General features: G+C 51.4%; 2 protein-coding genes across 3 annotated transcripts; one reads left to right on the top strand and one right to left on the bottom strand.

Annotated features, from left to right (window-relative positions):
* Positions 1-65: 65 nt before the first annotated feature.
* On the top strand, positions 66-3342 carry HTRA2 (HtrA serine peptidase 2). The gene is made up of 8 exons (XM_051966332.1): positions 66-569; positions 825-1029; positions 1160-1354; positions 1515-1547; positions 1695-1800; positions 1941-2010; positions 2732-2827; positions 2927-3342. The coding sequence occupies exons 1-8, from the start codon at positions 211-213 to the stop codon at positions 3090-3092; spliced, it is 1230 nt and encodes a 409-aa protein (XP_051822292.1). The 5' UTR covers positions 66-210; the 3' UTR covers positions 3093-3342.
* On the bottom strand, positions 3297-21098 carry LOXL3 (lysyl oxidase like 3). 2 transcript variants are annotated; one of them, XM_051966328.1, is made up of 14 exons: positions 20974-21098; positions 19164-19485; positions 16616-16779; positions 15252-15469; positions 6171-6393; positions 5817-5997; positions 5560-5714; positions 5243-5410; positions 5003-5165; positions 4554-4797; positions 4289-4404; positions 3987-4123; positions 3800-3911; positions 3297-3672 (listed from the first exon to the last, which is right to left on the bottom strand). In XM_051966328.1, the coding sequence occupies exons 2-14, from the start codon at positions 19480-19482 to the stop codon at positions 3599-3601; spliced, it is 2274 nt and encodes a 757-aa protein (XP_051822288.1). In that variant the 5' UTR covers positions 19483-19485; positions 20974-21098; the 3' UTR covers positions 3297-3598. The 2 variants fall into 2 exon arrangements, with proteins under 2 accessions (XP_051822288.1, XP_051822289.1); XM_051966329.1 differs by lacking the exons at positions 15252-15469; positions 16616-16779; positions 19164-19485; positions 20974-21098 and adding an exon at positions 8327-8455.
* Between the last annotated feature and the right edge of the window lie 368 nt (positions 21099-21466).

Here is a 21466-nt window from a genome sequence, read left to right as displayed (position 1 = left end):
GCGCGTGGCGCGCCGCACAGGACTGTGGGTCACGGAACGTAGAAAGCTGACTGAGGACTACACATCCCGGCGTGCATCGCAGGACCCCGCCCACTAGGGCTCGAGAACTACGGCTCCCGAGGTGCCCCGCGATCTGAACTCGGGTCAGTCCTCGTTGGCCGGGTCAGCTCTCGGGGCACCGCCTCTAGGATAGCAGGCCGGCGGGGAGCCATGGCCGCGGCCGTGCTGCTGAAGAGGCTGGGTCTCCCTCATGCCTTGAGCCTGGGCGGGCTCCGGAGCCTCGCCGGGCGGTCCCAGCACTTGGCCGAGGCGCCCGGGGCAGCGGAATCCGAGGAGCCCCGAACCGGGCGGTGGGCGGCGACGGCGCTGGGCGCGGGGGCAGCGGCGCTCCTGCTGCTGTGGGGCTCGGGGGGCCGCAGGCGCCGGACGGGCTTGGGCTTCGCGTCTCCCACCGTCCTGGCCGCAGTCCCCACGCCCCCGTCGTCCTCCCCTCGGCGGCTTTACAATTTCATCGCGGACGTGGTGGAGAAGACCGCGCCCGCTGTGGTCTACATCGAGATCCTGGGCCGGTAACTGGGGGGGAGGGGTTCTAACCTCTGACCTCCGACCTCCCATCCCGCTCCGCCTTGCCTCCCCTTCCTGAGGGGCTTCTGGATCACTGCAGCCTACTTTTCCTTCTCCTTCCCTCCATCGAGTTGGTGGTGAGGCATCCCCGGGGCAGGATGGAAAGGGAGAAAGTGACTCCCTTACGCACACTGACCCCCTCCCCCCCTTCCATTTCAACCCTTCCACCCACCCATGCCCGGGTTCTGATCTCCCCGCAGACACCCGTTCTCGGGCCGAGAGGTTCCCATCTCCAATGGCTCGGGCTTCATCGTGGCCGCTGATGGCCTCATTGTCACCAACGCCCACGTCGTGGCTGACCGGCGCCGGGTCCGGGTGCGGCTGCCCAGCGGGGAGACGTACGAGGCCACCGTGACCGCCGTGGACCCCGTGGCGGACATCGCCACGCTCAGGATCCCCAGCAAGGTTGGGGGGGTGGGCTTTGCACCTGCCCGGTTCTAGTCCAGCTCCTGCCCCCCACGTGGGGGCCGACCCTGCCCCACGGCCCGACCCCTCTCCCCGGGTGCCCCCCTCAGCAGTTCCTCCCACTCCCCAGGAGCCCCTTCCCACGCTGCCCCTGGGCCGCTCGGCTGAGGTTCGCCAGGGCGAATTTGTGGTTGCCATGGGAAGCCCCTTCGCCCTCCAGAACACCATCACCTCCGGCATCGTCAGTTCGGCTCAGCGCCGGGCCCGGGACCTGGGCCTGCCCCAGCCCAACGTGGAGTACATCCAGACTGACGCCGCTATTGACGTATGCAGGGGATGGAGAGATAGGACAGGGGTGTGAAGGTAGGGTGGGTCAGGGACAGCTGTCTGGAGGAAGAGGGGGTGGCCAGTGGAGCTGGAGACGGGTACAAGCTGGGAGAACGCCCCTCCCGCTCCTTCTCTGACCATTCCTCCTTTTTTTGTAGTTTGGAAACTCTGGGGGACCTCTGGTTAATTTGGTAAGTGTGCTATTGAGCTTTATTCCTCTCAAACCCCTGGGGCGGGAGAGCTGGGGCTTTGTCTGCATGAGGATGCTGGTCAGGTTTGGGGTGGCCCTGTCTGCGCCTCCACCTTTGTTTGCTGGGGTTGGGGCTGTGTCCCTGCAGGATGGAGAAGTGATTGGGGTGAACACCATGAAGGTCACAGCTGGGATCTCTTTTGCCATCCCCTCTGACCGCTTGCGGGAGTTTCTGCAGCGAGGGGAGAAAAAGAGTAAGTAGGGAAGAGGGAGCCTCGCCAGAATGGTCCCACTGAGGTTGTGGGGGAGGAAAGGACTGACCGAGGAGGGATAGTTGGGGCAGACCAGCGTGCCTGACAGGCCGACGGGCTCCTTAGTTTTATGTCTGTATTAGGTTCCTGGTTTGGGAGCAGCGAGTTGAAACGTCGATATATTGGGGTGATGATGCTGACATTAACACCCAGGTATGACCCTTGAGAGGAGTGGGGTGAGAGTGGTGACAGGACAGCCAACTTGAGACTCGTCACGCCATTCGTTCTTGTTTTAATTTTCAGCCAATAGGCAGTGAAAGAGTTAGCAGTCTCTCTGGTGGTTTGTCTTTTACTTTCATTATGATCGCCTGATTTCAGGCCTTCGCTAGCATTTTAGTTCCCTCCTAATTCTTCCTTTTGCCATTAATTTTTTAATTCATTCAGCTATAGCAGTGTCAGGGCAACATTTTGTACAAGTCACTCTGTTTCATTGATTTCAGAGGCTTCTTGTATTTGGAATGAAGTATAGACTTTCTCGAGTCTGGCATTGGGGCTCTATCTGGTTTTAGCTCATGCTACTTGCTGTATCCCTGTTATCTTAAGATTCTGGCCAGATTGAATTAATAACTGCTTTGCCTTTTATTAGATTTCTAAATCCAAAAATGGCATTTTTTTTCCTTCTTCATTTTCTGAGGCCCAATTTAAGTTCCACTTTGCTCTGCAAAGCCCCGAGTTAATATCGCCTTCCTGCATGATAACTCTCTATTTTGAGTTTCTCTTTCTGCTGAAGTCCAGGCTCCTTATTTGGGAAATTGTCTTTTTATCCCCAGAATTTCATTTAAGGGACTTGTGTGAGAATATGGTCAGTATATTTGGCTGAAGGTTGGGGTAGTGACTAGATAAATCCACTAACAATCCCTCATGTTCTCATCAGCATCTTGGCTGAGCTGCAACTTCGTGAGCCAAGCTTTCCTGATGTCCAGCATGGTGTTCTCATCCACAAAGTCATCTTGGGCTCCCCTGCCCACAGGTGAGGAGAACAGGTTGTATCTAATTGATTGCAAGGGAGTATGGGAGTGTGCAGGAGGGAGGGTGAGGCCATGATCCCCCTCTTTCATTCCTCCTTCAGGGCTGGTCTGCGGCCAGGGGACATCATTCTGTCCATTGGGAACCGGGCAGTGAAGTCAGCAGAAGATGTCTATGAGGCTGTTCGTTCACAGCCCAAGCTGGCCATGCAGGTCCGAAGAGGGTTAGATACGATAACCCTGTTTGTAACTCCAGAGGTCACGGAGTGACCAGGATGGACAAAAGGGCCCCAAAACTTTACAGAATCTTGCTTATCTCCCCCCAAGGAAGGAGAAGGGAGGGTATGGCCCCTGCCCTGTCTCCACATCCCCTTTTCTTTGAGGCTGGAATAGCTTGGGAGGGGAACAAGATGGGGAATGAGCCAGGGGAGGGCAGGCCCTCCCCCTACCCACTCCAAAGAAACAGGAGAAACATTTTATATAAAATAAAATTAAAATAAAATAAAATTTTAACTAGTGACATGTTGTAGCCAAGAATGAGGGGAGTAGGATGGATTCCTCCCCAAAACCAAAAGATTGGAGGTACTGACTGTGTCCCCAGGACATCGGTGTGCATGGTAGAGACTGCTTTTTTTGCTCCAACCCAGTTGTGGAAGGTTAGGGAATCCTCCTTCCCGGTCCATGCGCCAAACTGTTTGGCTGAAGCCAAGATCTGGTTCCAGTAGTAACCTGAGGTGGGGAGGTCCAAGAGCCAGGCAGCAAATGGATCCGGGGCCTCAGACAATTTGGTTGTTGGCCTGGCCAGGGTAGCGTTCAAATCTCCTGTTGGCCTCTTCACTGAAAGCATCGCCTGGGGAGGAAATAGCAGTGGGGTGGGATCAGGCCCTGGTCCCCCTAGGAGGAGAGATGGGAGGGAAAGGAGAAGCTGGAGCGGGAGTGGGGAAGGCTTGCCACCCTGCTCAGCCCAGCCCTGATACCAATGTGGCAGTTGTGCACCCAGATGCGGTGTCCGTCGTATTTGCAGTTACATTTCATCGCGTTGTTGGTGAAGTCACTCTCCGCCACTTCAAAGTTGGGGTTAATAACCACCTGATGTGAAGAATCGGGATCAGAGTTCCCTTCTGGCGCCCCAGCCCTAGACAGCCCAGGTGTTCTCCCCCTCACCTGCAGGATGTAGTTTCCTGGTTTCACATCTGTGATGTCAATCCACTGGCAGTCAATGTCATGCCGGTAAAGATCCCAGCATCCCACGGTGATGCCCTGTTCCCCAAAGTTGGCACACTCATACCGCTTGGAGACGTCTGGGGGGGATGGGGAGTTGAGAGGATGGAGCAGCCCCAGGAGGCCTCGGCTGCCACAAGTCCCAGGCACAGGCAGGGAGTCAGATCCGAGGCAGGGAAGGCCAGAGCTGGAGTCCCTCAGATCTCTGGACTACGTTTAGAACCCCTTCCAGACAAGTGACTCACCCTCTTGACATTCAGTGTCCTCCAGACAGAAACTGGCCTTGTGACCCTCGGCCACCTTGGTGCCATTGGGCGTCAGGATGTCATAGTGAGTAAAGATGTCCATGCTGTGGTAGTGCCTGTGGGGTGGATTTACAGGGGCCTGCAGGCCTGGTCCTGCCTCCCCTGGGAAGGCCTTTGAGGTCCTCTCCCATGGAGCACAGTCCTTCCTTCCTTCCCTCACCGATCCTCAGCCTCCCCCCCGCTAGCCAAGACCCCCTTCCCTCACCCATGGCACTCATGCCACACCCAGGAGTGCCGCCCAGCCTTGGGCCTGAAGTCGGCTCGGCCAAGGTTGTGGATCTGGGAGGAGAAACGCAGTAATCGCCGGTGGCCGTAGGGCCAGTTGGCTGACCGGGCGGAGCGGGACAGACAGTTTTCCTCGGCCGCGCAGTACAGCATGTGTAGTGGTCGGTCCTCAATGTAGGCAGTCTCCTGCACCAGTGCTGAGTGCAGGATCAGGTCTGATGCAGCTGGGAAGGTCGGGGGGAGGAGGGAGGAGGTCACGGATCACAGGGGCAGAGACTTCTGTGAGTTTGGAGAGGAGCAGCATCCCCTCCCAGTCTGCCCAAGGACTGGGTTTTCACTGGAGACTTCCCCCTGGGGTCGCATGTTCCCCATGCCCTGCCTCAAAGGAGGCTTGTTCTGGGGACCCCCCCCCAATCTGCTCCCTCTCACTCTCAGAACAGATGACACCGGCAGCGAAGCGGGTGCCCGTCCTCTTGCACGCAACGTGGGTCCCGTGGTGGGCGCACTCCCCTAGGGACAGCTCGGAGCCCGTACAGCGAACTCCGCTCAGCACCACCTCCGTGACGTTCCCCGAGTCCCAGTACCACGTCTCCTGCAAAGGGGAGCGCGGGACCCGTGAGAGAGCGGGAAGCCCGGGGAGAACCTCTTCCCCTTGCCCTCCAGTCCTACCTGCAGGCCGTGGTTGGCGTAGCCCAGGCCCAGCTGCCGGCAGGCCACCATAGCCTCCAGCGTTCCCCAGTCATCGCCACAGATGAGGCCCCAGCGCGGGGAGCCCGGCCCCCCTACCTGCACCTCCACTCGCCCCTCGTACCGGCTGCGGCCCCCGCTTAGCCGGATCTGCAGGGAGCAAGGGAACACGTTGCAGACCCTCATCGTGGGTTCAGGAGGCTGATGGGGATGTCGGGGGTTAAGGAAGGGGGGAGGGAAGGAGGCGAGAAGCCGTCGGTGAGGGCGCAGGGGACCAGGCTTCAGAGGACAAAGCTGACCGTGGCCTCCACCCCAGTGTAGGGCAGGTTGCAGCGGACGGCGGCGTCCTGGGCGTGGGAACAGTCCTCAGCCGTGATGTTCTTGTGCGGGCAGCTCCAGAGGGACGCTTCCCGCCCTGAGCAGCGCACCTCACTCAGGTGGATGGGGCCCATACCTGGGTCAGGGGGCAGAGGTCGGGAGCTGACCCTGGCTCCCAGCTCCACGGCCCCCGCCCGACAGCTCCTGAGGCGCCCCCCTCCCTCTGCCCTTGGCTCACCCTGTCCCATTCGGGCGCCGCTCAGGGCCTCGCGGGCACTCCCAAAGCCCAGTTCCCGGCACAGAACGCTGGCCGACTGCAGGTCCCACTTGTGGTCACAGACCGTGCCCCACTCACCGCCCTTCAAGACCTCCACCCGGCCCTCGCCCGGCCGCGCCCCGCCCTTCAGGCGAAGCCGGGGCTGAAGAGACAGAGACGGGGAGAACATTAACGGGGCGGGGAGGCGGGCACCTGGTTTGGGACGGGGGCGGGGGGGGGCAGGTGCGGAGGAAGGTGCGGCAGGGCCCCGATCCCTGGAGGGGGGCTGGGGGGTCGGGAAGGGGGGGGGCTTCCCTCTGCTTGGGTCACACACACCTCTCCCCGAGGTTGTGTCGATGACTGCTTCTTTCTCTGGCCGTTGGCTGTGGCATAAAGAGAGCCTGGCACACAGCTCACCACGGCGGGGGCCCCACCCGGGCACCGGGCAGTGTCATTGCCACGATAGAATTCCAGGGGGCAGAGGGAGAGGTGAGCCTCAGTGCCCAGGCACGCCACTCCGTGCAGACCGAAGGAGTGACGTTGGCGCTGGGCCAGCAGCCTGGGGAAGGGGAAGGAGCAGGATGGACCCCAGTCTGGCCGCCTCCTCCACGACCCCCTTCCCAGCTCCCTGCTCGCTTTCCCCTCGCCGTCCTCGCCCTCACCTCCCACCCCTTTCTCAGAGCCAGAAAAAACACCCAGAGTGGCAGGAGATCCAAGAGACAGTGAAGTGTCCACAAAATGGGGGGTTTTAGGTGAGAAGGCGGGAGGAGCCTCCTGGACAGAGGGAGAAGAGGACAGCTCATTGCAACCTCGACCCCTAATCCGTCAGCCCCCTGCCCCCCATGCCTCGAACATGAGGAGGGCCATGAGCAGAAAGGGCCGTGGGCCGGGCCCAAGGGACCCGCGAGGCCAGGAGGTAATGCAGGAACAGAGGCCCAGGCAGCCCACGGGGACACAAATGCTCTCCGTGCTCGCTGGGGCGGAAATAAGCCCGGAGACGCGGAAAGTGATGGGACCCCCGGAAGAGCATGGGCTTGAAAATGACCTCTGGCCCTCCACAGCCTTGTGTGACCAGGAGTAAGTTCCCTATAACTCCTCCAATCCTGTCTCCTTTTATAAAATAGGAAGAGTACTTTTCTCCCAGAATCAAGTCAAATAAACCACAGAATACACCATTGATGTGTGTATCAGCTGCTGGGGACCGGAGAGCCTTGGATGCAGATTCTGCCAGTTTTCCAGCATGAACGAGGGACTTAACCTCTCTAGGCTTGTCTCCTTCTCCATTAAAGAGGCCGATAATTACACCTATGATACTCACCTGGCCGACTTGTGGAGAGGAGGGAGATCGTAAAACACTTTGCATACCTTAAGGCGCTACCTAAGTGTCAGTGAATATTACATTTGTTTGAAAGGGCAGAGGCTGTTCCAGGGCAGAATGGGAAGCTAGGACGGGACTGGCACTGGCAGAAAACACCGAAATGGGTACAAGAATAAGAGCAAGCTTGGAGGAAAACAAAAAGTGTGTGTTTGTGTGAGCATTTCATACAAGAAGCCCAGAATAAAGAGTGGGAAGACTCCTGAGGAGCCAGGGGTCTTGGAAATGGTCTTATCCCAGAGTAGAAAGAGAAGTCCTTTCGGGGAGGCTCAGAATGGGGGCCTGTTCATGGCGAGGGAGACATCAAAAAGGAATCCCCAGAAGCAGAGCTTAAAGAGGCAATCTCAAGTTCTTCAAACCAGACGCTGCTGAGAGATGCCCAGAGGACTGTTTTGTCATCCCTGGCCCAAGATGGAAAAAGAATAGAGTAATGGATTTTCCCCTTGGTCTTCACTGACCAAGCAGAGAGACTCCCCCATCCAGATTGTCTCCGGAAGCCCCGGGGTGGAGGGGTTTGCTCTGGGGGTACAGAGGGCATGTGGTGCAGAGGGATGGACTCTGGGCCGCCATTCAGACCTGTCGAGTATCCTGTCTATCACTACCTTTAGGACCTCAGGCAAATTGCTTTCCTGCTCTGAGGCTCAGATTCCTCATCTGTGAAATGTCCTGCCAGCTCCTCCTCCTCCTCAGAACTGTGGTGAGAACCAGCAAGATAATGCGAGCACTGTGCGGTGTATAAGTGAGAGTGGAATTGTTCTTGGGCCTAAGAAGACAGGCAGCAGCCCGCCAGAGTTCTGAAGTAACTCGAAGGGGAAAGACAGGACCGAGTCATGCAGCCTTCTGTTCTATGTGCTACTGAACTAGGAAGCTAAGTGACTGCTGCTCTCTAATGAGGTTTCAGGCGGAATCCCGAATTTTCTATCAGCTCTGCTGAAGGAATACATGATAAAGGAGGTCACTGGTCACTCGGGCTGACGTCATTGGGGTGGGATCCCTGGGTCCCTGAAGCCCTCCCCCTTTCCCCTGGTTCCCAAGCGGCTTGGTCCCTGTGTCCCCTGCTCGACCAGTGGGCTCTCAGGGCCTCCGCGTCCCTTTCACCATCCAGCTCTTTATTTACCTCTTTTTGGGCCCCTGGCCTGCACGGGGTTTGTGTTTGGCTTTAAACTTGGTGACTGGCCTGGAAAAAGGAGATAGACATGGAGGGAGGCAGAAGACAAGCGGAAGGGGATCAGGAAGGGTCAGGGGACATCAGATCCCTTGTCTTTTCTGTTCGTTCCTCAGAAAGAGACAGGACAGTGGGAGAGAAGGGATGAGGAAGGCAGGCAGTCTGGAAAATGCACTCAGGGAGCTGGGGCACACCGTCCACACTGACCCCTCCATGGCCACGCTGAGCAGGGCTCCAGGGGTCCATGCTGCCCCACTGGAGATGCTGATCATAGCAGGGAAGAGGGGAAGGGTGGTTGAATTTAGGCAGAGCCGTGGGAAAGAAGTGAAGGGAAAGGCTGGAAAAGAGGGGAGGGTAAAGGGGAGCGAGTATGAATCGAGGCTGGTGGAGCTGGGAGCTGAGGGTTCAAATCCAGGGTTGCCAAGGGGAGCAGAAGGGAGTGTTTCTTCCACCTGTCCCCATGTTTGACCCTGCTTGGCCACACCCCGATTCACTACCCTGGGATCTGGAAAGGACAGGGTCCTTCCAGTTCCTGGAGCCACAGGGAGGATCAGGAGGCCCCTGGATTCAGCCAGAGGTCAACCCCCTCCTGCCCTGTTACCTGCTACGAGACCCACGGCGGTGGGCAGAGGCCTTGGCTGCCCGTTTCCTTAACCGTCTGTGTGGACAAGAGAACACTGGAATAAGGGACTAGCCTGGGGCACAGGACCTGGCTAGAGGGCCAGCAAGGTCAGAAACAAGAGAAACATTTCCCCAAGGACTTAGGGGGTCTCTCATCTCCTGCCCTATGTCTTTGTCTTTCCAACCCCCCAACCAGCTAAAACATCAGAGATAGACCCTCGTAGCTCAAAGTTAGATATGAACGCCTGGAAAAAGTGGAAAAGGTAGGAGATGGAGACCCCAAAATGTACTGGGTTCGGCACCTCCTCTATGAAGTCTTCCATGATCTCCCGGCTGAAAGTGATCGTTTTAATCACTCTGTTTCTTTCAGTATGTTATGATTTGAAAAACCCTCTTATTGGATTATAAACTCCAAGGCAGGGATTGTATTTTTAATCTTGATCCTGTCCATTTAAAGACTCAGGACAGGATCTTTGTCTTAGGACAACAGAGACTAGCAGGCAGGATGGGAGCCAAGGGTCTCCATTTGGCCAAAAAGTAGGGCTGTCGAGGTTGGGGTGGTAGATAGTGTCTGTCCCAAGAATCTCCTAACTACTCAGCCCATGGCCATGGTGGAAATGGGGTGGGGTCAAGCCCAGGAATTCAGAAATTGGCCACGGAGGGAACCGTGTGATCTGGCCCACAGCCAGGCTGTTGGAGCCGGTCAGGCCCAAGCATGGGCTAATCCAGCTGACCTCTCTTCTCGGCCCTCGGCCAGACCCAAGGCTCGTGGCCAAGAAGGGAGTGCAAAAGCAGAGAGCTGTCTCCAGGAGAGGCAGGCCAAGCCACAACACTGGAGGGGATGGGAGCAGTCGCAGGCAGGGCCCTAAATACTCCAATCGCCCCTTTCCTAGCCCCAGCTTGGATCAGCTCCCCCGGAGTGAGGTCCAAGGGTCTGCTTCCTTTTTTACTGGCCCAAGCTCAACTTGTCAACTCCAACTCTTCATCTTCCCCTGATCCCCAGCTGGCCCCACCTCCCAATTTCCATAAACCATAAGCACGGCCATTTTTCCAGTCACCTACACTTTGGGATTAGGAAGACCCTCTGGTTCTCTCATTTCAGCCCCCAATCAACCCCATGTTTGGTCCCTCCAATTATCTCTTCAGTCTGTCCTATATTACCTGCACTATTATACCAGCTTCCTAACTAGTCTCTAATACCAGCTTCTCTTTCGCACAGGAACAAAACCACCTGGATAATGCACAGATCTCACCTATGTCACAGCTGTAAAACCTTCAGTAGTTTCTTATTGCCAATAAAAACTCCTTGGGACGGCATTTAAGGCTCTACAAGCTGACTCCTGCCTCCCTTCCTAGCTCTATCTCATGTTACTCTCATATACTTTCCACAGTCCAACTGGGCAAATCACCATCCCCCATGCTCGGCAAGTCATCTCCCTACTCTTTTTTGGCAAAGATGTCGACTTCCAGGCCTGGAATGCCTTCACTTCTGCCACGTGACATCCCAAGCTTCCTCGGAAAGGTACCACTTCCTATTCTGATTCCTGCTGATACATGAAATCTCTTTCTCTCTTGAAATTACTCAGTATTACATCATATAAACTTTGTATCTACTTAATTGTATAATGTTTCCCACCTAGTAGAATGGAAACTTTGTGAGGGCAAGAATTAACTGTCTTTATGTGTATATCTCCGCCACTTGGTACTTAACAATTTGTTGGATCCTTGAACCAAATTCACAATTCTAAATCCCATCCACACTGGACTATTTTCTGTCCTAATTTTTTCTGTTTCTGTAACAATATTCTCCCACATCCCACACCCCTACTATGCATAGAATGAATGCAGCATTCAAATCTCTGCCTACTGAAGTCCATTCCTTCTCCCAAAATGTATTGGGGTCGGCACCTCCTCAATGAAGTCTTCCGTGATCTCTTCGGTCACTCTGGTTCTTTAGGTATATTATGATCTGTAATCTCCTCGTATTGGATTATAAACTCCAAGGCAGGGACTGTATTTTTAATCTTGACCCTCTCCATACTAAGTACTTAAGTTGAATTGAATTCACTTTTCTTCACCCTGAAGGAGTTCCTAGTGTCTGGGATTTAGGTCCTAAACTTTAGTTACTTTCATTCCTTAACCACTAAGCTTCAGTTGCCCCCATTCATTAACCATTTTCATGCTCTTTCATGGTCAAGATAACCTTTTGGCCAATTCACCTTTCATGGCTATTCCCTCCGTGGAAATTCTGCCCCATAGAAAAGAGCAGTAGCCACAATTGCCTCAGGATTTGGAGGGAATCATTAGTGGTGATCCTTTGTTCCTCTTCCTAAGCTACCACTGCAAAGAGCTGGGACCCCTTGCTCCCCATCCCATAAACATTTTCCCTTGAATACATTAGAATACACAGTCTGAGAAGAGGTGTTGGGGAGAATTCCCTACCTCCTTCCTTCCTGAAAAATTGCTGTGGCTTCCAATGTGGTCTTGTTAGAAAGTGCTGGCTTTGGGGCTGGGGTGCCTCAGTTTGAATACTGGTTCTGTAAGACCTATTTTCCTTTTCAGGTCTCAGTTTTCTCAGTGACAAAATGAGAAGGCCTGACTATTAGATATTTCTAAGATTCCTTCCAGCTCTAAATGTAGTGATTCCTATGAGAATTTCAGAATTGGAGTAAACCTTAGAAGCCATCTTATCCAGCTCACACTCTCTACAGCAGTGGTCCTCGAAGTGTAGTCCAAAGAATTGTTGGAGTCTCTGAAACCCTTTCAGAGGGTCTACAAATTCAAAATCATTTTTTATTTCTAATATAGTAAATAGCTATAAATATAACCCATATGAACAAAAACTCTGAACAGATCCTCAATAGTTTTTTTTTTTTTTTAACAACATGAAGATACTGAGAACAAAAGTTTGAAAACCACTGCTCTACAGCATCCTCAAGAGAGAAGTTCAGTTCCTCCTTACTCTGATCCTTCCTCTAGCGTGGTTCATTTTTATACACTTTGGGGTGTTTAAATAAAATATAATATAAATATAAAGCTTTTCTTTATATTGAGCTCCATTTTATATGGAGTGTCTAAATAAGATCTAATAATAAATATAAAGTTTTTTGTTTATATTGAGCTCACATCTGTCTTGTGGGACACTCATTATTATAATATGTTAAATAAGGCAAGCCCAGCACTAACTACTCCAAACACTTTCTCCCCCAAAGAAATATTTCTTCATTGCTCTTCATTTCTAGTTTTTATGGCACTATATCTTCTTCTCTATTATTAAATATTTCTTGTAGTTTTATAGTGATCTAAGTCTTTGGAGATTTCAGTCTTGATTCTGTCATTAAATTATTGATGTGACTTTGGAAAAGGCCTTTCCGTTTCTCTGAGCCTTGGTTTCCCTCTGCTGAGTAAAAGGCTGGATCACATGGTCTTCTACATTGCAATTCTTAATTATCTCATTGCTTCATGTGTGTTTTTATCTCCTTTACTACATTTAGAATCATAAATTTAGAGATGGAAAGGACTTTTTAGATTATCTAGTTCAATTCCCTTATATTTTATAGTTGAGGAAACTGAGGAAGGGACTTGCCCACTTTTTGGTCATCCAGACCTTCCAATCTAACACTTTTCACACTGTGCCATACTGCCTTGTGGAAAATTTTGGAAGGCAAAGATTCCAAGCTCTCTGGTAAATTCAGTGTGGAGGTTATATGAATTCTTGTTGAATCAATGACCCTCCCAGTTTCCTGTGAGACAAAGTCTCTGAGACTCTATAGAAAGATGAATACAAATCCCAGACAAACTTCTGATCTGTTCCAAATCTTTATCACACCTTTGCTCATTCCACATCCTCACTCATCCTAAAATCCTGCTGAAATCCTACAGATCCAATTGAATCCAATAAGGATTTAAGGATCTCCTAAATAATAAATTGGAACAGCGAGGTGAAAAAATGGATAGAATGCTAGGCCCTGATGTCAGGAAAATGAGTATTCCTAAGTTCAAATATGGGTTCAGAAAACTTCCTATCCCTGTGACGCTAGGTAACTCCCTTACCCTTGTTTGCCTCAGTTTCCTTATCTGTAAAATGAACCAGAGAAAGAAGTGGCAAATCATTCTCGCATAAAAAAATCTGAAATAGGGTCATGAAGAGTTGGCCATGACTGAAATGATGGAACAACAAAATCATGTATTCGGTACAACAGAAACAACCTGAATCTAACCAAAAGTGTCCCAAGGGCTCCATCCTGTGCCCTCTTCTCCTCTCCCTCTATACTATTTCACTAGATGAACTCATCAGCTCCCATAGATTCAGTTATTGTCTCTCTGCCCATGATTCTCAGATCTATTCATCCGCTCCTAACCCCTCTCCTGATCTCTAGTCTTGCATCTCTATCAATTAAAATTCTTGAATGAGATATCTCCTTGATGTCTTGAGCTCAATATGTGCAAACCTGAACTCTTTCTCTTTCATCTAAAAGCTCCCCTCTTGGTAATTTCTCAGTGTCTTTCAAGGGTATCATCCTCCTCCCAGTCACACAGTCTCGGAGCCTGGAGATCATCCTGAACTCTTCTTTCTCAGTCCCTGTACACAAATAGTTGCCAAGTTGCCTGCCCAGCCTTGGAACATCTCTCCCGCATTTCCTTCTTTCTCCTGGCACTGCCCCTGCTCTGGCAAAGATCCTCACAACCAAATGCTTGACCGATTACGATCGTCTTCTGGTTCATTTCCCTTCCTCATTTTGCCCTGCTACAATTTACTCTCTATTCAGCTGCCAAATTGACCTTCCTAAATCACAGGTCTGACCATGTCCCCATGACCAACCCATTTTATGAACTCAGCAGTTCCCAATTACTTCCAGAATCAAACAAAAAATGCTTAGTACCGTAACACTTGGGACCACAGTCTGGTTCCTTCCTAACTTTCTAATCTTACAGGTATTCTTCTGTCCCCACTCTGCGAGCCGATAACGGTGGCCTCCATCCTGCTCCAAACAAATCTGGTTCCGACTCCGGCATTTTCACTGGCTATTTCCCAAGCCTGAAACCTTCCTCCTCCTCTCCTCCTCTTGCTTCCCTGGCTTCTTGTCTCAATCAAAGTGCCTCCCTCTGCCAGAAGTCTTTTCTGACTACCTTCCCTCAGTGCCTTATCTCTGAGATCATGGCCAATTCAGCTCGTCTGGATCTTTCGGGTACAATGTCTTCCCTAGGCGACTGTGACCTCCTGGAGAGCGGAAGGTTTTTGCCTTTCTTTGTAACTTCAGCACTTAGCACAGTGTATGGCACTTAAATAGGCATTTAATAAAGGCTTGTTAGCAGGACTGGGATCTGGTGGAAATGGGTTCGAATCCTGCCTTTGCCACTTACTATCATGTAACTTCAGTGCTTAGCATTTAATAAGTGCTTGTTAACAGGCTAAGAAATCCTAACTTTGTCACTTACTCTCAGTTTCTTTATAAAAGAAAGTCAGATTAGATGACTAAGGTTTCTTCTAGTTCTTAATAGTACAGGGGGGCTGACAAATGGAGAAAATTACACTTCACAGAGAACAAATACCCTTTCTTCCGGGAAGCCTTTCTAGATCTCGCCCTCTTTGGCCCTAGTTTGAGAGCGTCAGAAAAAGTAGCCTGGGGCAGAACAGTCAGAAGAATCTGCCTAGCTCTAGATGATGTCACCTACATTAAGACGTGCAAAGGCTCAGATCAACCCCAGGGGAAGCCCCGCCCCATTACAGCAAACCCCACCCACTGAGAAAGGCCCTACCCCCGCCCTACTCCTTTCCAAGGCTCCATTCTCCAGACCCCACGCCATCCCCGAGCATCCGCTCCCCAACCCGGTGCTTTCAACGTCTTTCTCTCCTCACATCCCCATTTCTGTCTCGTAGTTCAGCCCTCCGTATCACGGTCAAGAACCACAATTTTTATATTTTTGCTCTTCAGACTCATGGTACCGCAAACCTTTCAAAGTCAGAGCTCTACAGTCATCTCATCATAGTCCCCGGCCCCCCAACCTTAGCCTCTGGCCCCCTTAAGCCTCCGAACTCAGAATACTCTTCCTCAAACCCTGGACCCTCGCACCTAGAATTTCATGCCACGGTGACTGGCTTTGCCTTGCCTTGCTTTTCACACCCCATCAAGCCCTGAAATTCAGTTCCCAACATCTCATTCACCCTTCCTAACTCAGACCCCTTCTTACCTCTCTCACTCCTCACACCTGGGAGCCCCTTCTCCCATCCCTTGTCCCAGCCCGGCTCTCTTACCTGTAGAAGGCGGCATTCACTCTCCGCTCGCTGGGGAAGCCCAGCATCCCGCAGATCACTCGGCTGTTATGGGCACTCCATCCTTGGTCGCACACCTGGGCCCACCCCCCAGGGAGCCGGACCTCAACCAGCCCCTCTGTGACAGGCAGTGGCCGCCGGCCCCCTCCCACAGCTGACTTCAGACGAACCTCTTCCACCTGCAAATGCTGCTCCTCCACCTGGGAATAGGATGGCACAGGTCTGGGTAAGCCCCTCATCACAGAAACACATCTCGGGGGCTCAAAGGATCACAGAATCAGAAGGCCTCGGGGAAACCACTCACTCTCATTCTCTCATTTATCTGAAAACCTTAAGATTGAGCTCTAGAAGGGACCTTAGAGATCATCTTTGATTCCCTCCATTTTACAGATGAGGAAACTGAGGTCTCACATTATGTTAGGATTTGTTTAAATCATATAACTCTCCAGTCTCATATATCCCCCTGGAGGTACCGGACACAAAAACCTTTTTTCACATAATAATAAGTCAAAGTTTCTAACCTTATCATTAAAAAATGTAAAGAAAATAAAAAAGGCGAAGCAGTGACAGATGATTGGATCCAGAGCTGGAAGAAATCTTGGGGGTGGAAGAGAACCGAGGCTCAGATTGGTTAAATGACTACAAAGGAACCAGACTGGAGATTGCCTGTCAAACTCCCCAACTCCATCTTTCCACTAAACCTGGCTGCCTTCCCTTGATATTATATACTACTTGTCCCAGCTAAGTGGTGCGGTGGAGACAAGTGCCAGCCCTGGAGTCAGGAAGACCGATCTGAGTTCAGACTCAGCTGTGTGACTGTTTGCCTCAGTTTCCTCATCTGTAAAATGAGCTGGAGAAGGGAATGACAAACAACTTCAGCATCTTTGCTTGGGAATCCCTAAATGGGGTCACAAAGAGTTGGAAGTGACTGAACAACTGCTCCACGATCCCCCTATCTTCTCCAGCTCTCAAATGTCTGTATATAATAATAATTTATATGGCACTTTGCAGCTTGCAAAGGGTTTTACTTCTTGAATATCAGCTCATTTTGGTTCCTTGTAAAAATGGAGTAAAATTAAATTAAAAAAACAAATAAATATTATCTTATCCTCACAAAAATCTTGGGAAGTAGACACTATTATTATTACCATTTTACACATGAGAAAAATGAGGCAAGAGAGAGGCTTGGTGATTTGCTTGGGATCCCAAGACTAGTAAATGCCAGAAGCAGGATTTGAATTCATGTCTCTGAGTCCAAGTCGAGCTTCTGCCGAACCGCATTCCCTTGCTGCCCCACGTGTAAGTGTTTGGGCAAAAACGGTGTTTTTGCCCATGTACCCACCAACCTCTATGATGTTGGAATCGGAGAAGCCGGGAAGGCGTTGATCCTTGCACACGACGCCAGCGTCTTCGTCGTGGGTGCAGTCGCTGTTGCCCCAGCCCCGGGAACTACACTCGCTCACACTTCGCTCTGTTCCTCTGCAGTTCAGGTTGTCCAGCCAGATTCGGCCTTGGGGAGCGGGACAGGGAGTGAGAGGGAGCACAGAGATGGTGGCGAAGGTGGCAATGGGGATGTTGGCAGGGGGTTTAGAGGTCCACCTCGCTAATTTACAGGTAAGGAAAGAGAGGCTCAGGGCCTTGGCAGACAAGGAGCTGCATCGTGGGCCATTAATGACCTTCTGAGTTAATTAAATGAATGTTCTGGACCAAGCAGATATGGGTGCCAAAAGGAGGATGGGAGGAACCTATGGTGATTACCCAGGTAATGCAGAAGGGCCTTGGTGGGACCAGGTGCATTTTAAGGAGCCAAAATCACACTAAATCATAGAATTTCATATGATGGAAAATTAGAAACCACTGAGTCAAATGATTTTGTTTTTTCCAGAAGGGGAAACTAAAGTTCAGAGAGGCAAATGGACTTTCTCAAAGTCACAGGATGATTTAGGGAAAGATCTAGAATGAAGACTCCCATCTGATCTAATCCAAAACTTTTTTCTAAGAAGCAGGACTAGATTCCTGGGCACTGGTCACTCCCTCGGTCTGATTCCCTTCCCAATCAGCCCCGCTCATGTAACATCTGGCCCTACTTTAACATACTCTTTTTCCGAGCTAGAGTTAAAAATCTCAGAGTTGGGAGAGACCTTAGAAATATGCTGTTTTGACTTTTATGGAAATGTTTTGCATAACCTCCCAAGTGGTTTTTTAATTGGGGGTGGAGAAAAAGGAGAGAACTAGAACTCAAAAATTTTTTAAAGCAAATGTAAAAAAACATTGTTTTAAATATAACTGGGGAAAATATGAAATAAATAAATACAATTCCAAAATAAAATAGGCTGTCCCAACTCCTTCTCAGCATAGCAAGCCCTTCCTCCTGGGATCACTGAGATTTCTCTTCAGGACTTCTGAGTGTGGGGAAGCTCACTGCTTCCTGAAGAAGCCCATTCAGATTTATTTAGTTAGTTTTGAGCAGTTCAGATTGTTAGGAAAGTGCTATTTGAGCTGCGATCTCTCTCCCTGTAACTTCTACTCATTGTATTGAGTCCTGCCCTTTGGAGATCATGAACCTAATTTGTCTTCCATATGCTAAATATCCACAGACATCAAGAAAAGCAGAAGTTAAAATGGCTTGCCATACATCGAGGAAGTGTTGGAGAAGGCAAGGGTTTTCTTGAATCTAAATTCAATCCTGCCTTTCAGAGATTGCAGAATGGTCAAGGAGGAAGAAAACTGAGAAAAGGCTTTTAGAATTGGCAATTAAAAGGTCATTGGTGGTGGCCTTGGAGAGACTCACCAAGTAGTCTTAGGAAAGAAGCCAGATTTCAAGTATGCTAAGCAAGTTGAGTTAAAGTCTCTTTCTAGAAGTTTTACAGTTAAGGGAAAGAGACAGATAATGGGGGTCATATTTTGAGAGGATGGTATGATCAAAAGAAAATTGTTTTTTAAGATTACAGGAGACCTAAGTATTGGAAAAAGAAACAAGTATCATTTTGGGAGAATGGAGGACGGTTGAAGGTGTTTATGTCTAATGGCCTCTGAAATTGGAAGCAAAGTTATAGTCTGAAATTGGGGCTCATCAAAATAAATTTCCAACAATCAGAACTCTTGCCACAGTAAGTTTCCTGGCCATGAGAGTTTTCAAAAAGAGGTAGCATGACCATTTGTCAAGAGTTCTAAATTATTTCCATGTTCCAATAAGCAAACTTTCTCCTTCCCTAGGACCATAAATCTAGAATTGAAAGAAACTTCAGAGGCTCTCATTGTACAAATAAGGAAATTGAGGTCCAAGGAAGTTGTGATTTGCTCATATAAGTAGTAGAATTTGAACCCATGTCCTCTGATTTCAGAACTAATGCTCCTTAGGCTGGATACCATGTTGCTTCAATTTCCAATTACACTTCATTATGTATGGTTATTTTTTTCTCTGGATGTGCTTTTCAGTATCTTTGCAGAAGTGGACACAATCTGCCAGGGATGGTTTGACGAGAGCAGAGGACAAGGGTACCAATCACTCCTTCCTCATTCCATTGATGCTGCCCTTCAATCCCTTTACCTATAGAGCTTGCATGTGGTCACTGAATCCCCCAGATCATTAATTTAGGAATTGTTTATCTCTCATTTCTCCTGGGGAAGTACAGTTGATTTTTTGAACCAAAGCCTGATCTTATATTTACATTGATTACAGTTTATTGCATTAGATTTGGCCCAATCAGTTTTTTTTTTTAAAATATTTGTACTTTTGTCAATATATTACTTATTTGCTCAACTTCTCCTTTCTTCCCAACCTCCAGCAACATCTCTCCAACCATCTTTTCCCACATCTTCCTAAACCTGAAGCCTCAGCGGCACTTGGTGCTGCTTCCCTGTTCCGGGAGCTTTCCTGGGGCTTGTTCTCACCTGTGCCCGGGCCATACTTGGCACTGTGGGCCCATCCCGTGGCTTCGGTAAAGCCCAGCTCCCGGCAGAGCACATGAGCCGCTTGCAGGGTGAAGTCATCATCACAGATGGTTCCCCACTCGCCAGCCCGCTGTATTTCCACACGGCCCTCGTAGTGCTTCCGAGGGAAACCAGCGAGGCGGAAACGAAGCTTGCTACCAGGGCTCGCCGCGGGGCTCGGGGACGGAGAGGGGGCTCCCAGGCACCAGGTACACAGCGCACACAGAAGCAGCCCCCAAAGGCCCCACGGCTGGCCCCCAGCAAGCTTTGTGTCAGACATGGTCTAAGAGAAAGAGAAACCCAGACTTTAGTTGTAGTGAGATGGTGACAGACGCAGAGAGTGACAATAAAGTAGAGATGGAGACCTGGACTAAGAACGAGAGACTTAAACAGCTTTAATAACCGAGAGGGACATACAACGAGCCGCAGAGTCCCTCGGAGAGAGCCAGTGAGAGAGGCAGGGAAGGAGATGCCCCAGGAACTCAACCGATGAAGAATGATAGACATTAACTAGTCTACAGAGCGTGCAAATGATGGAAGAAGAAATCAATGAGCCAGGTTTCTATTAAGTCTTGATTGAGGAGGAGGAGGAACTAAGGGAGACAGAAAGCAGGTCTTTATGGGAGCATGTGCAGGAGAGGCTCGGAGAAACGTACCTGCACACAATTCATGCTATTTTACACACATGTACACACAGAGGACATCATCATTTTAGCTGCATGGATCACACACAGCCGCTACCCACACCAGGAGGCCTTGATGCTGACAGTGACACAGGAAACGGTGTCACGGATGGTGTCACCCAGCGACCCTCGGGCTCCTTGGCTACCTGTCCCAGGGGAGCATGGGGACCCAGAGGGACCAGGGTTGAGTGATGGGGCGGGGCAGTGGGAGCCACTGGGAGGAAAGGAGGGAAGGAGAAAGAAGGCGTGCTAAGGTCCAAGCCGTTACTGAGGCAACAGAGACTAGGCCAGAGAGACTGGCACGGTCCCCGGGGGATGGGATAGGAGCAGCTGACTTTGGGGCATTTCCATCTCCTGTAGAGGAGTCTTTGGTGGGAGCAAACTGGACCCTGTCACATCCCCTCTCCCTGCCCTCCCGCCCTCTCCCCCAACCCCCATCTCAGCTCTAGCCTTCTCCTCTCCCTCCCGTCCAGCCCTCTATGGAAACTTTGACTTTTCTGGGCCAGACTCCCAGCACAAACTGCTGTCCTCTTTTTCCCTTTCCACCCTGCTGGCCTCCTACCCTGCCCGACCCTCAGACGCTGTCCTCCTCCTCTCCCGTGGCTGCCACATTCCTTGCCCCTGGCCAGGCTGGTCCCCTTTGACCTTTCCCTCTCCCCCACTTCCCCTGCACTGGTCATCAAAAGACCTCCTCCATGTATCGGAGGGACCAGTAACAGAAGGGATAAAACATTTTCCGATATCCGTTATCTTCATCCCCATAAGCCGGCTATACCCCCTGTCCCCCATCCTCTGTTCCCGAACCCCACCTTTCCTGTCTCCAGCGCCCTCCTGTTTGTTTCTTCATCCTCATTACCTGGGTCCCCCGTTTCCTGAACTCTCCTATAATCCCCTCCCACAGTTTCCCGAACACTCCGAGCTTCCCCACACCCCTCTCCCCATTCCCATCTTTCTGACTCCCACCCCTGCCCCCCAAGCCCCAAGCATTCCCACTTCTTCCCCAGTGATCATCGGCCCCCCTCCCAGCCCCCCTCATTCTTCCTTTCCGGGCTGGTTTGTTTCGTTTCCCTCTCTCCAAGCGCTCCTACCTCTGGGCTGGAAGTTGTCTCCGCAGGAATGGGATGGGGGGACTTCAGCCCTGGCCTCGGAGCTTAATCCCGGACTTCCAAGAAAGTGCCGGGCCCTGGGAGACTGGACGCCCCTCCCTCAATCCCTCCCACCGTACCACTCAGTCTGTCCCTCCCCCTCCCTGGCCAGCCAGGCCCCAGCCTCGCCTCCCCCCTCCGCCCCTGGCCGCTCGGGCTCAATGGAGCTTTCTTCCCCGGCTGGCGGAGGCTGGAGGACACACGGGGGCCCGTGTGGGGTGAAGCCCCTGGCTTTGCACTTGGAGAAGCCTTCTTTTCACTTCTCGAACTTTGCCCATCCCCCAAGACCCCTGCCTTCTTCCATCAGGCACCCCCTGAGGTTTGGGGGAAGCCTGTAGGCTCGCACAGACGCTGAACAGCGCGCGTGTGTGTGTGCGTGTGTCCGCACGCGTGTGTGTGCCCGCGCGTGTGTGTGTGTGCCCGCGTGTGTGTGTGT

The sequence above is a fragment of the Antechinus flavipes genome, chromosome 6, assembly GCF_016432865.1.
Source record: "Antechinus flavipes isolate AdamAnt ecotype Samford, QLD, Australia chromosome 6, AdamAnt_v2, whole genome shotgun sequence".
Taxonomy (NCBI): domain Eukaryota; kingdom Metazoa; phylum Chordata; class Mammalia; order Dasyuromorphia; family Dasyuridae; genus Antechinus; species Antechinus flavipes.
The sequence above is the reverse complement of the archived record's forward strand: the minus strand, read 5'-3'. Positions and strand labels throughout refer to the sequence as shown.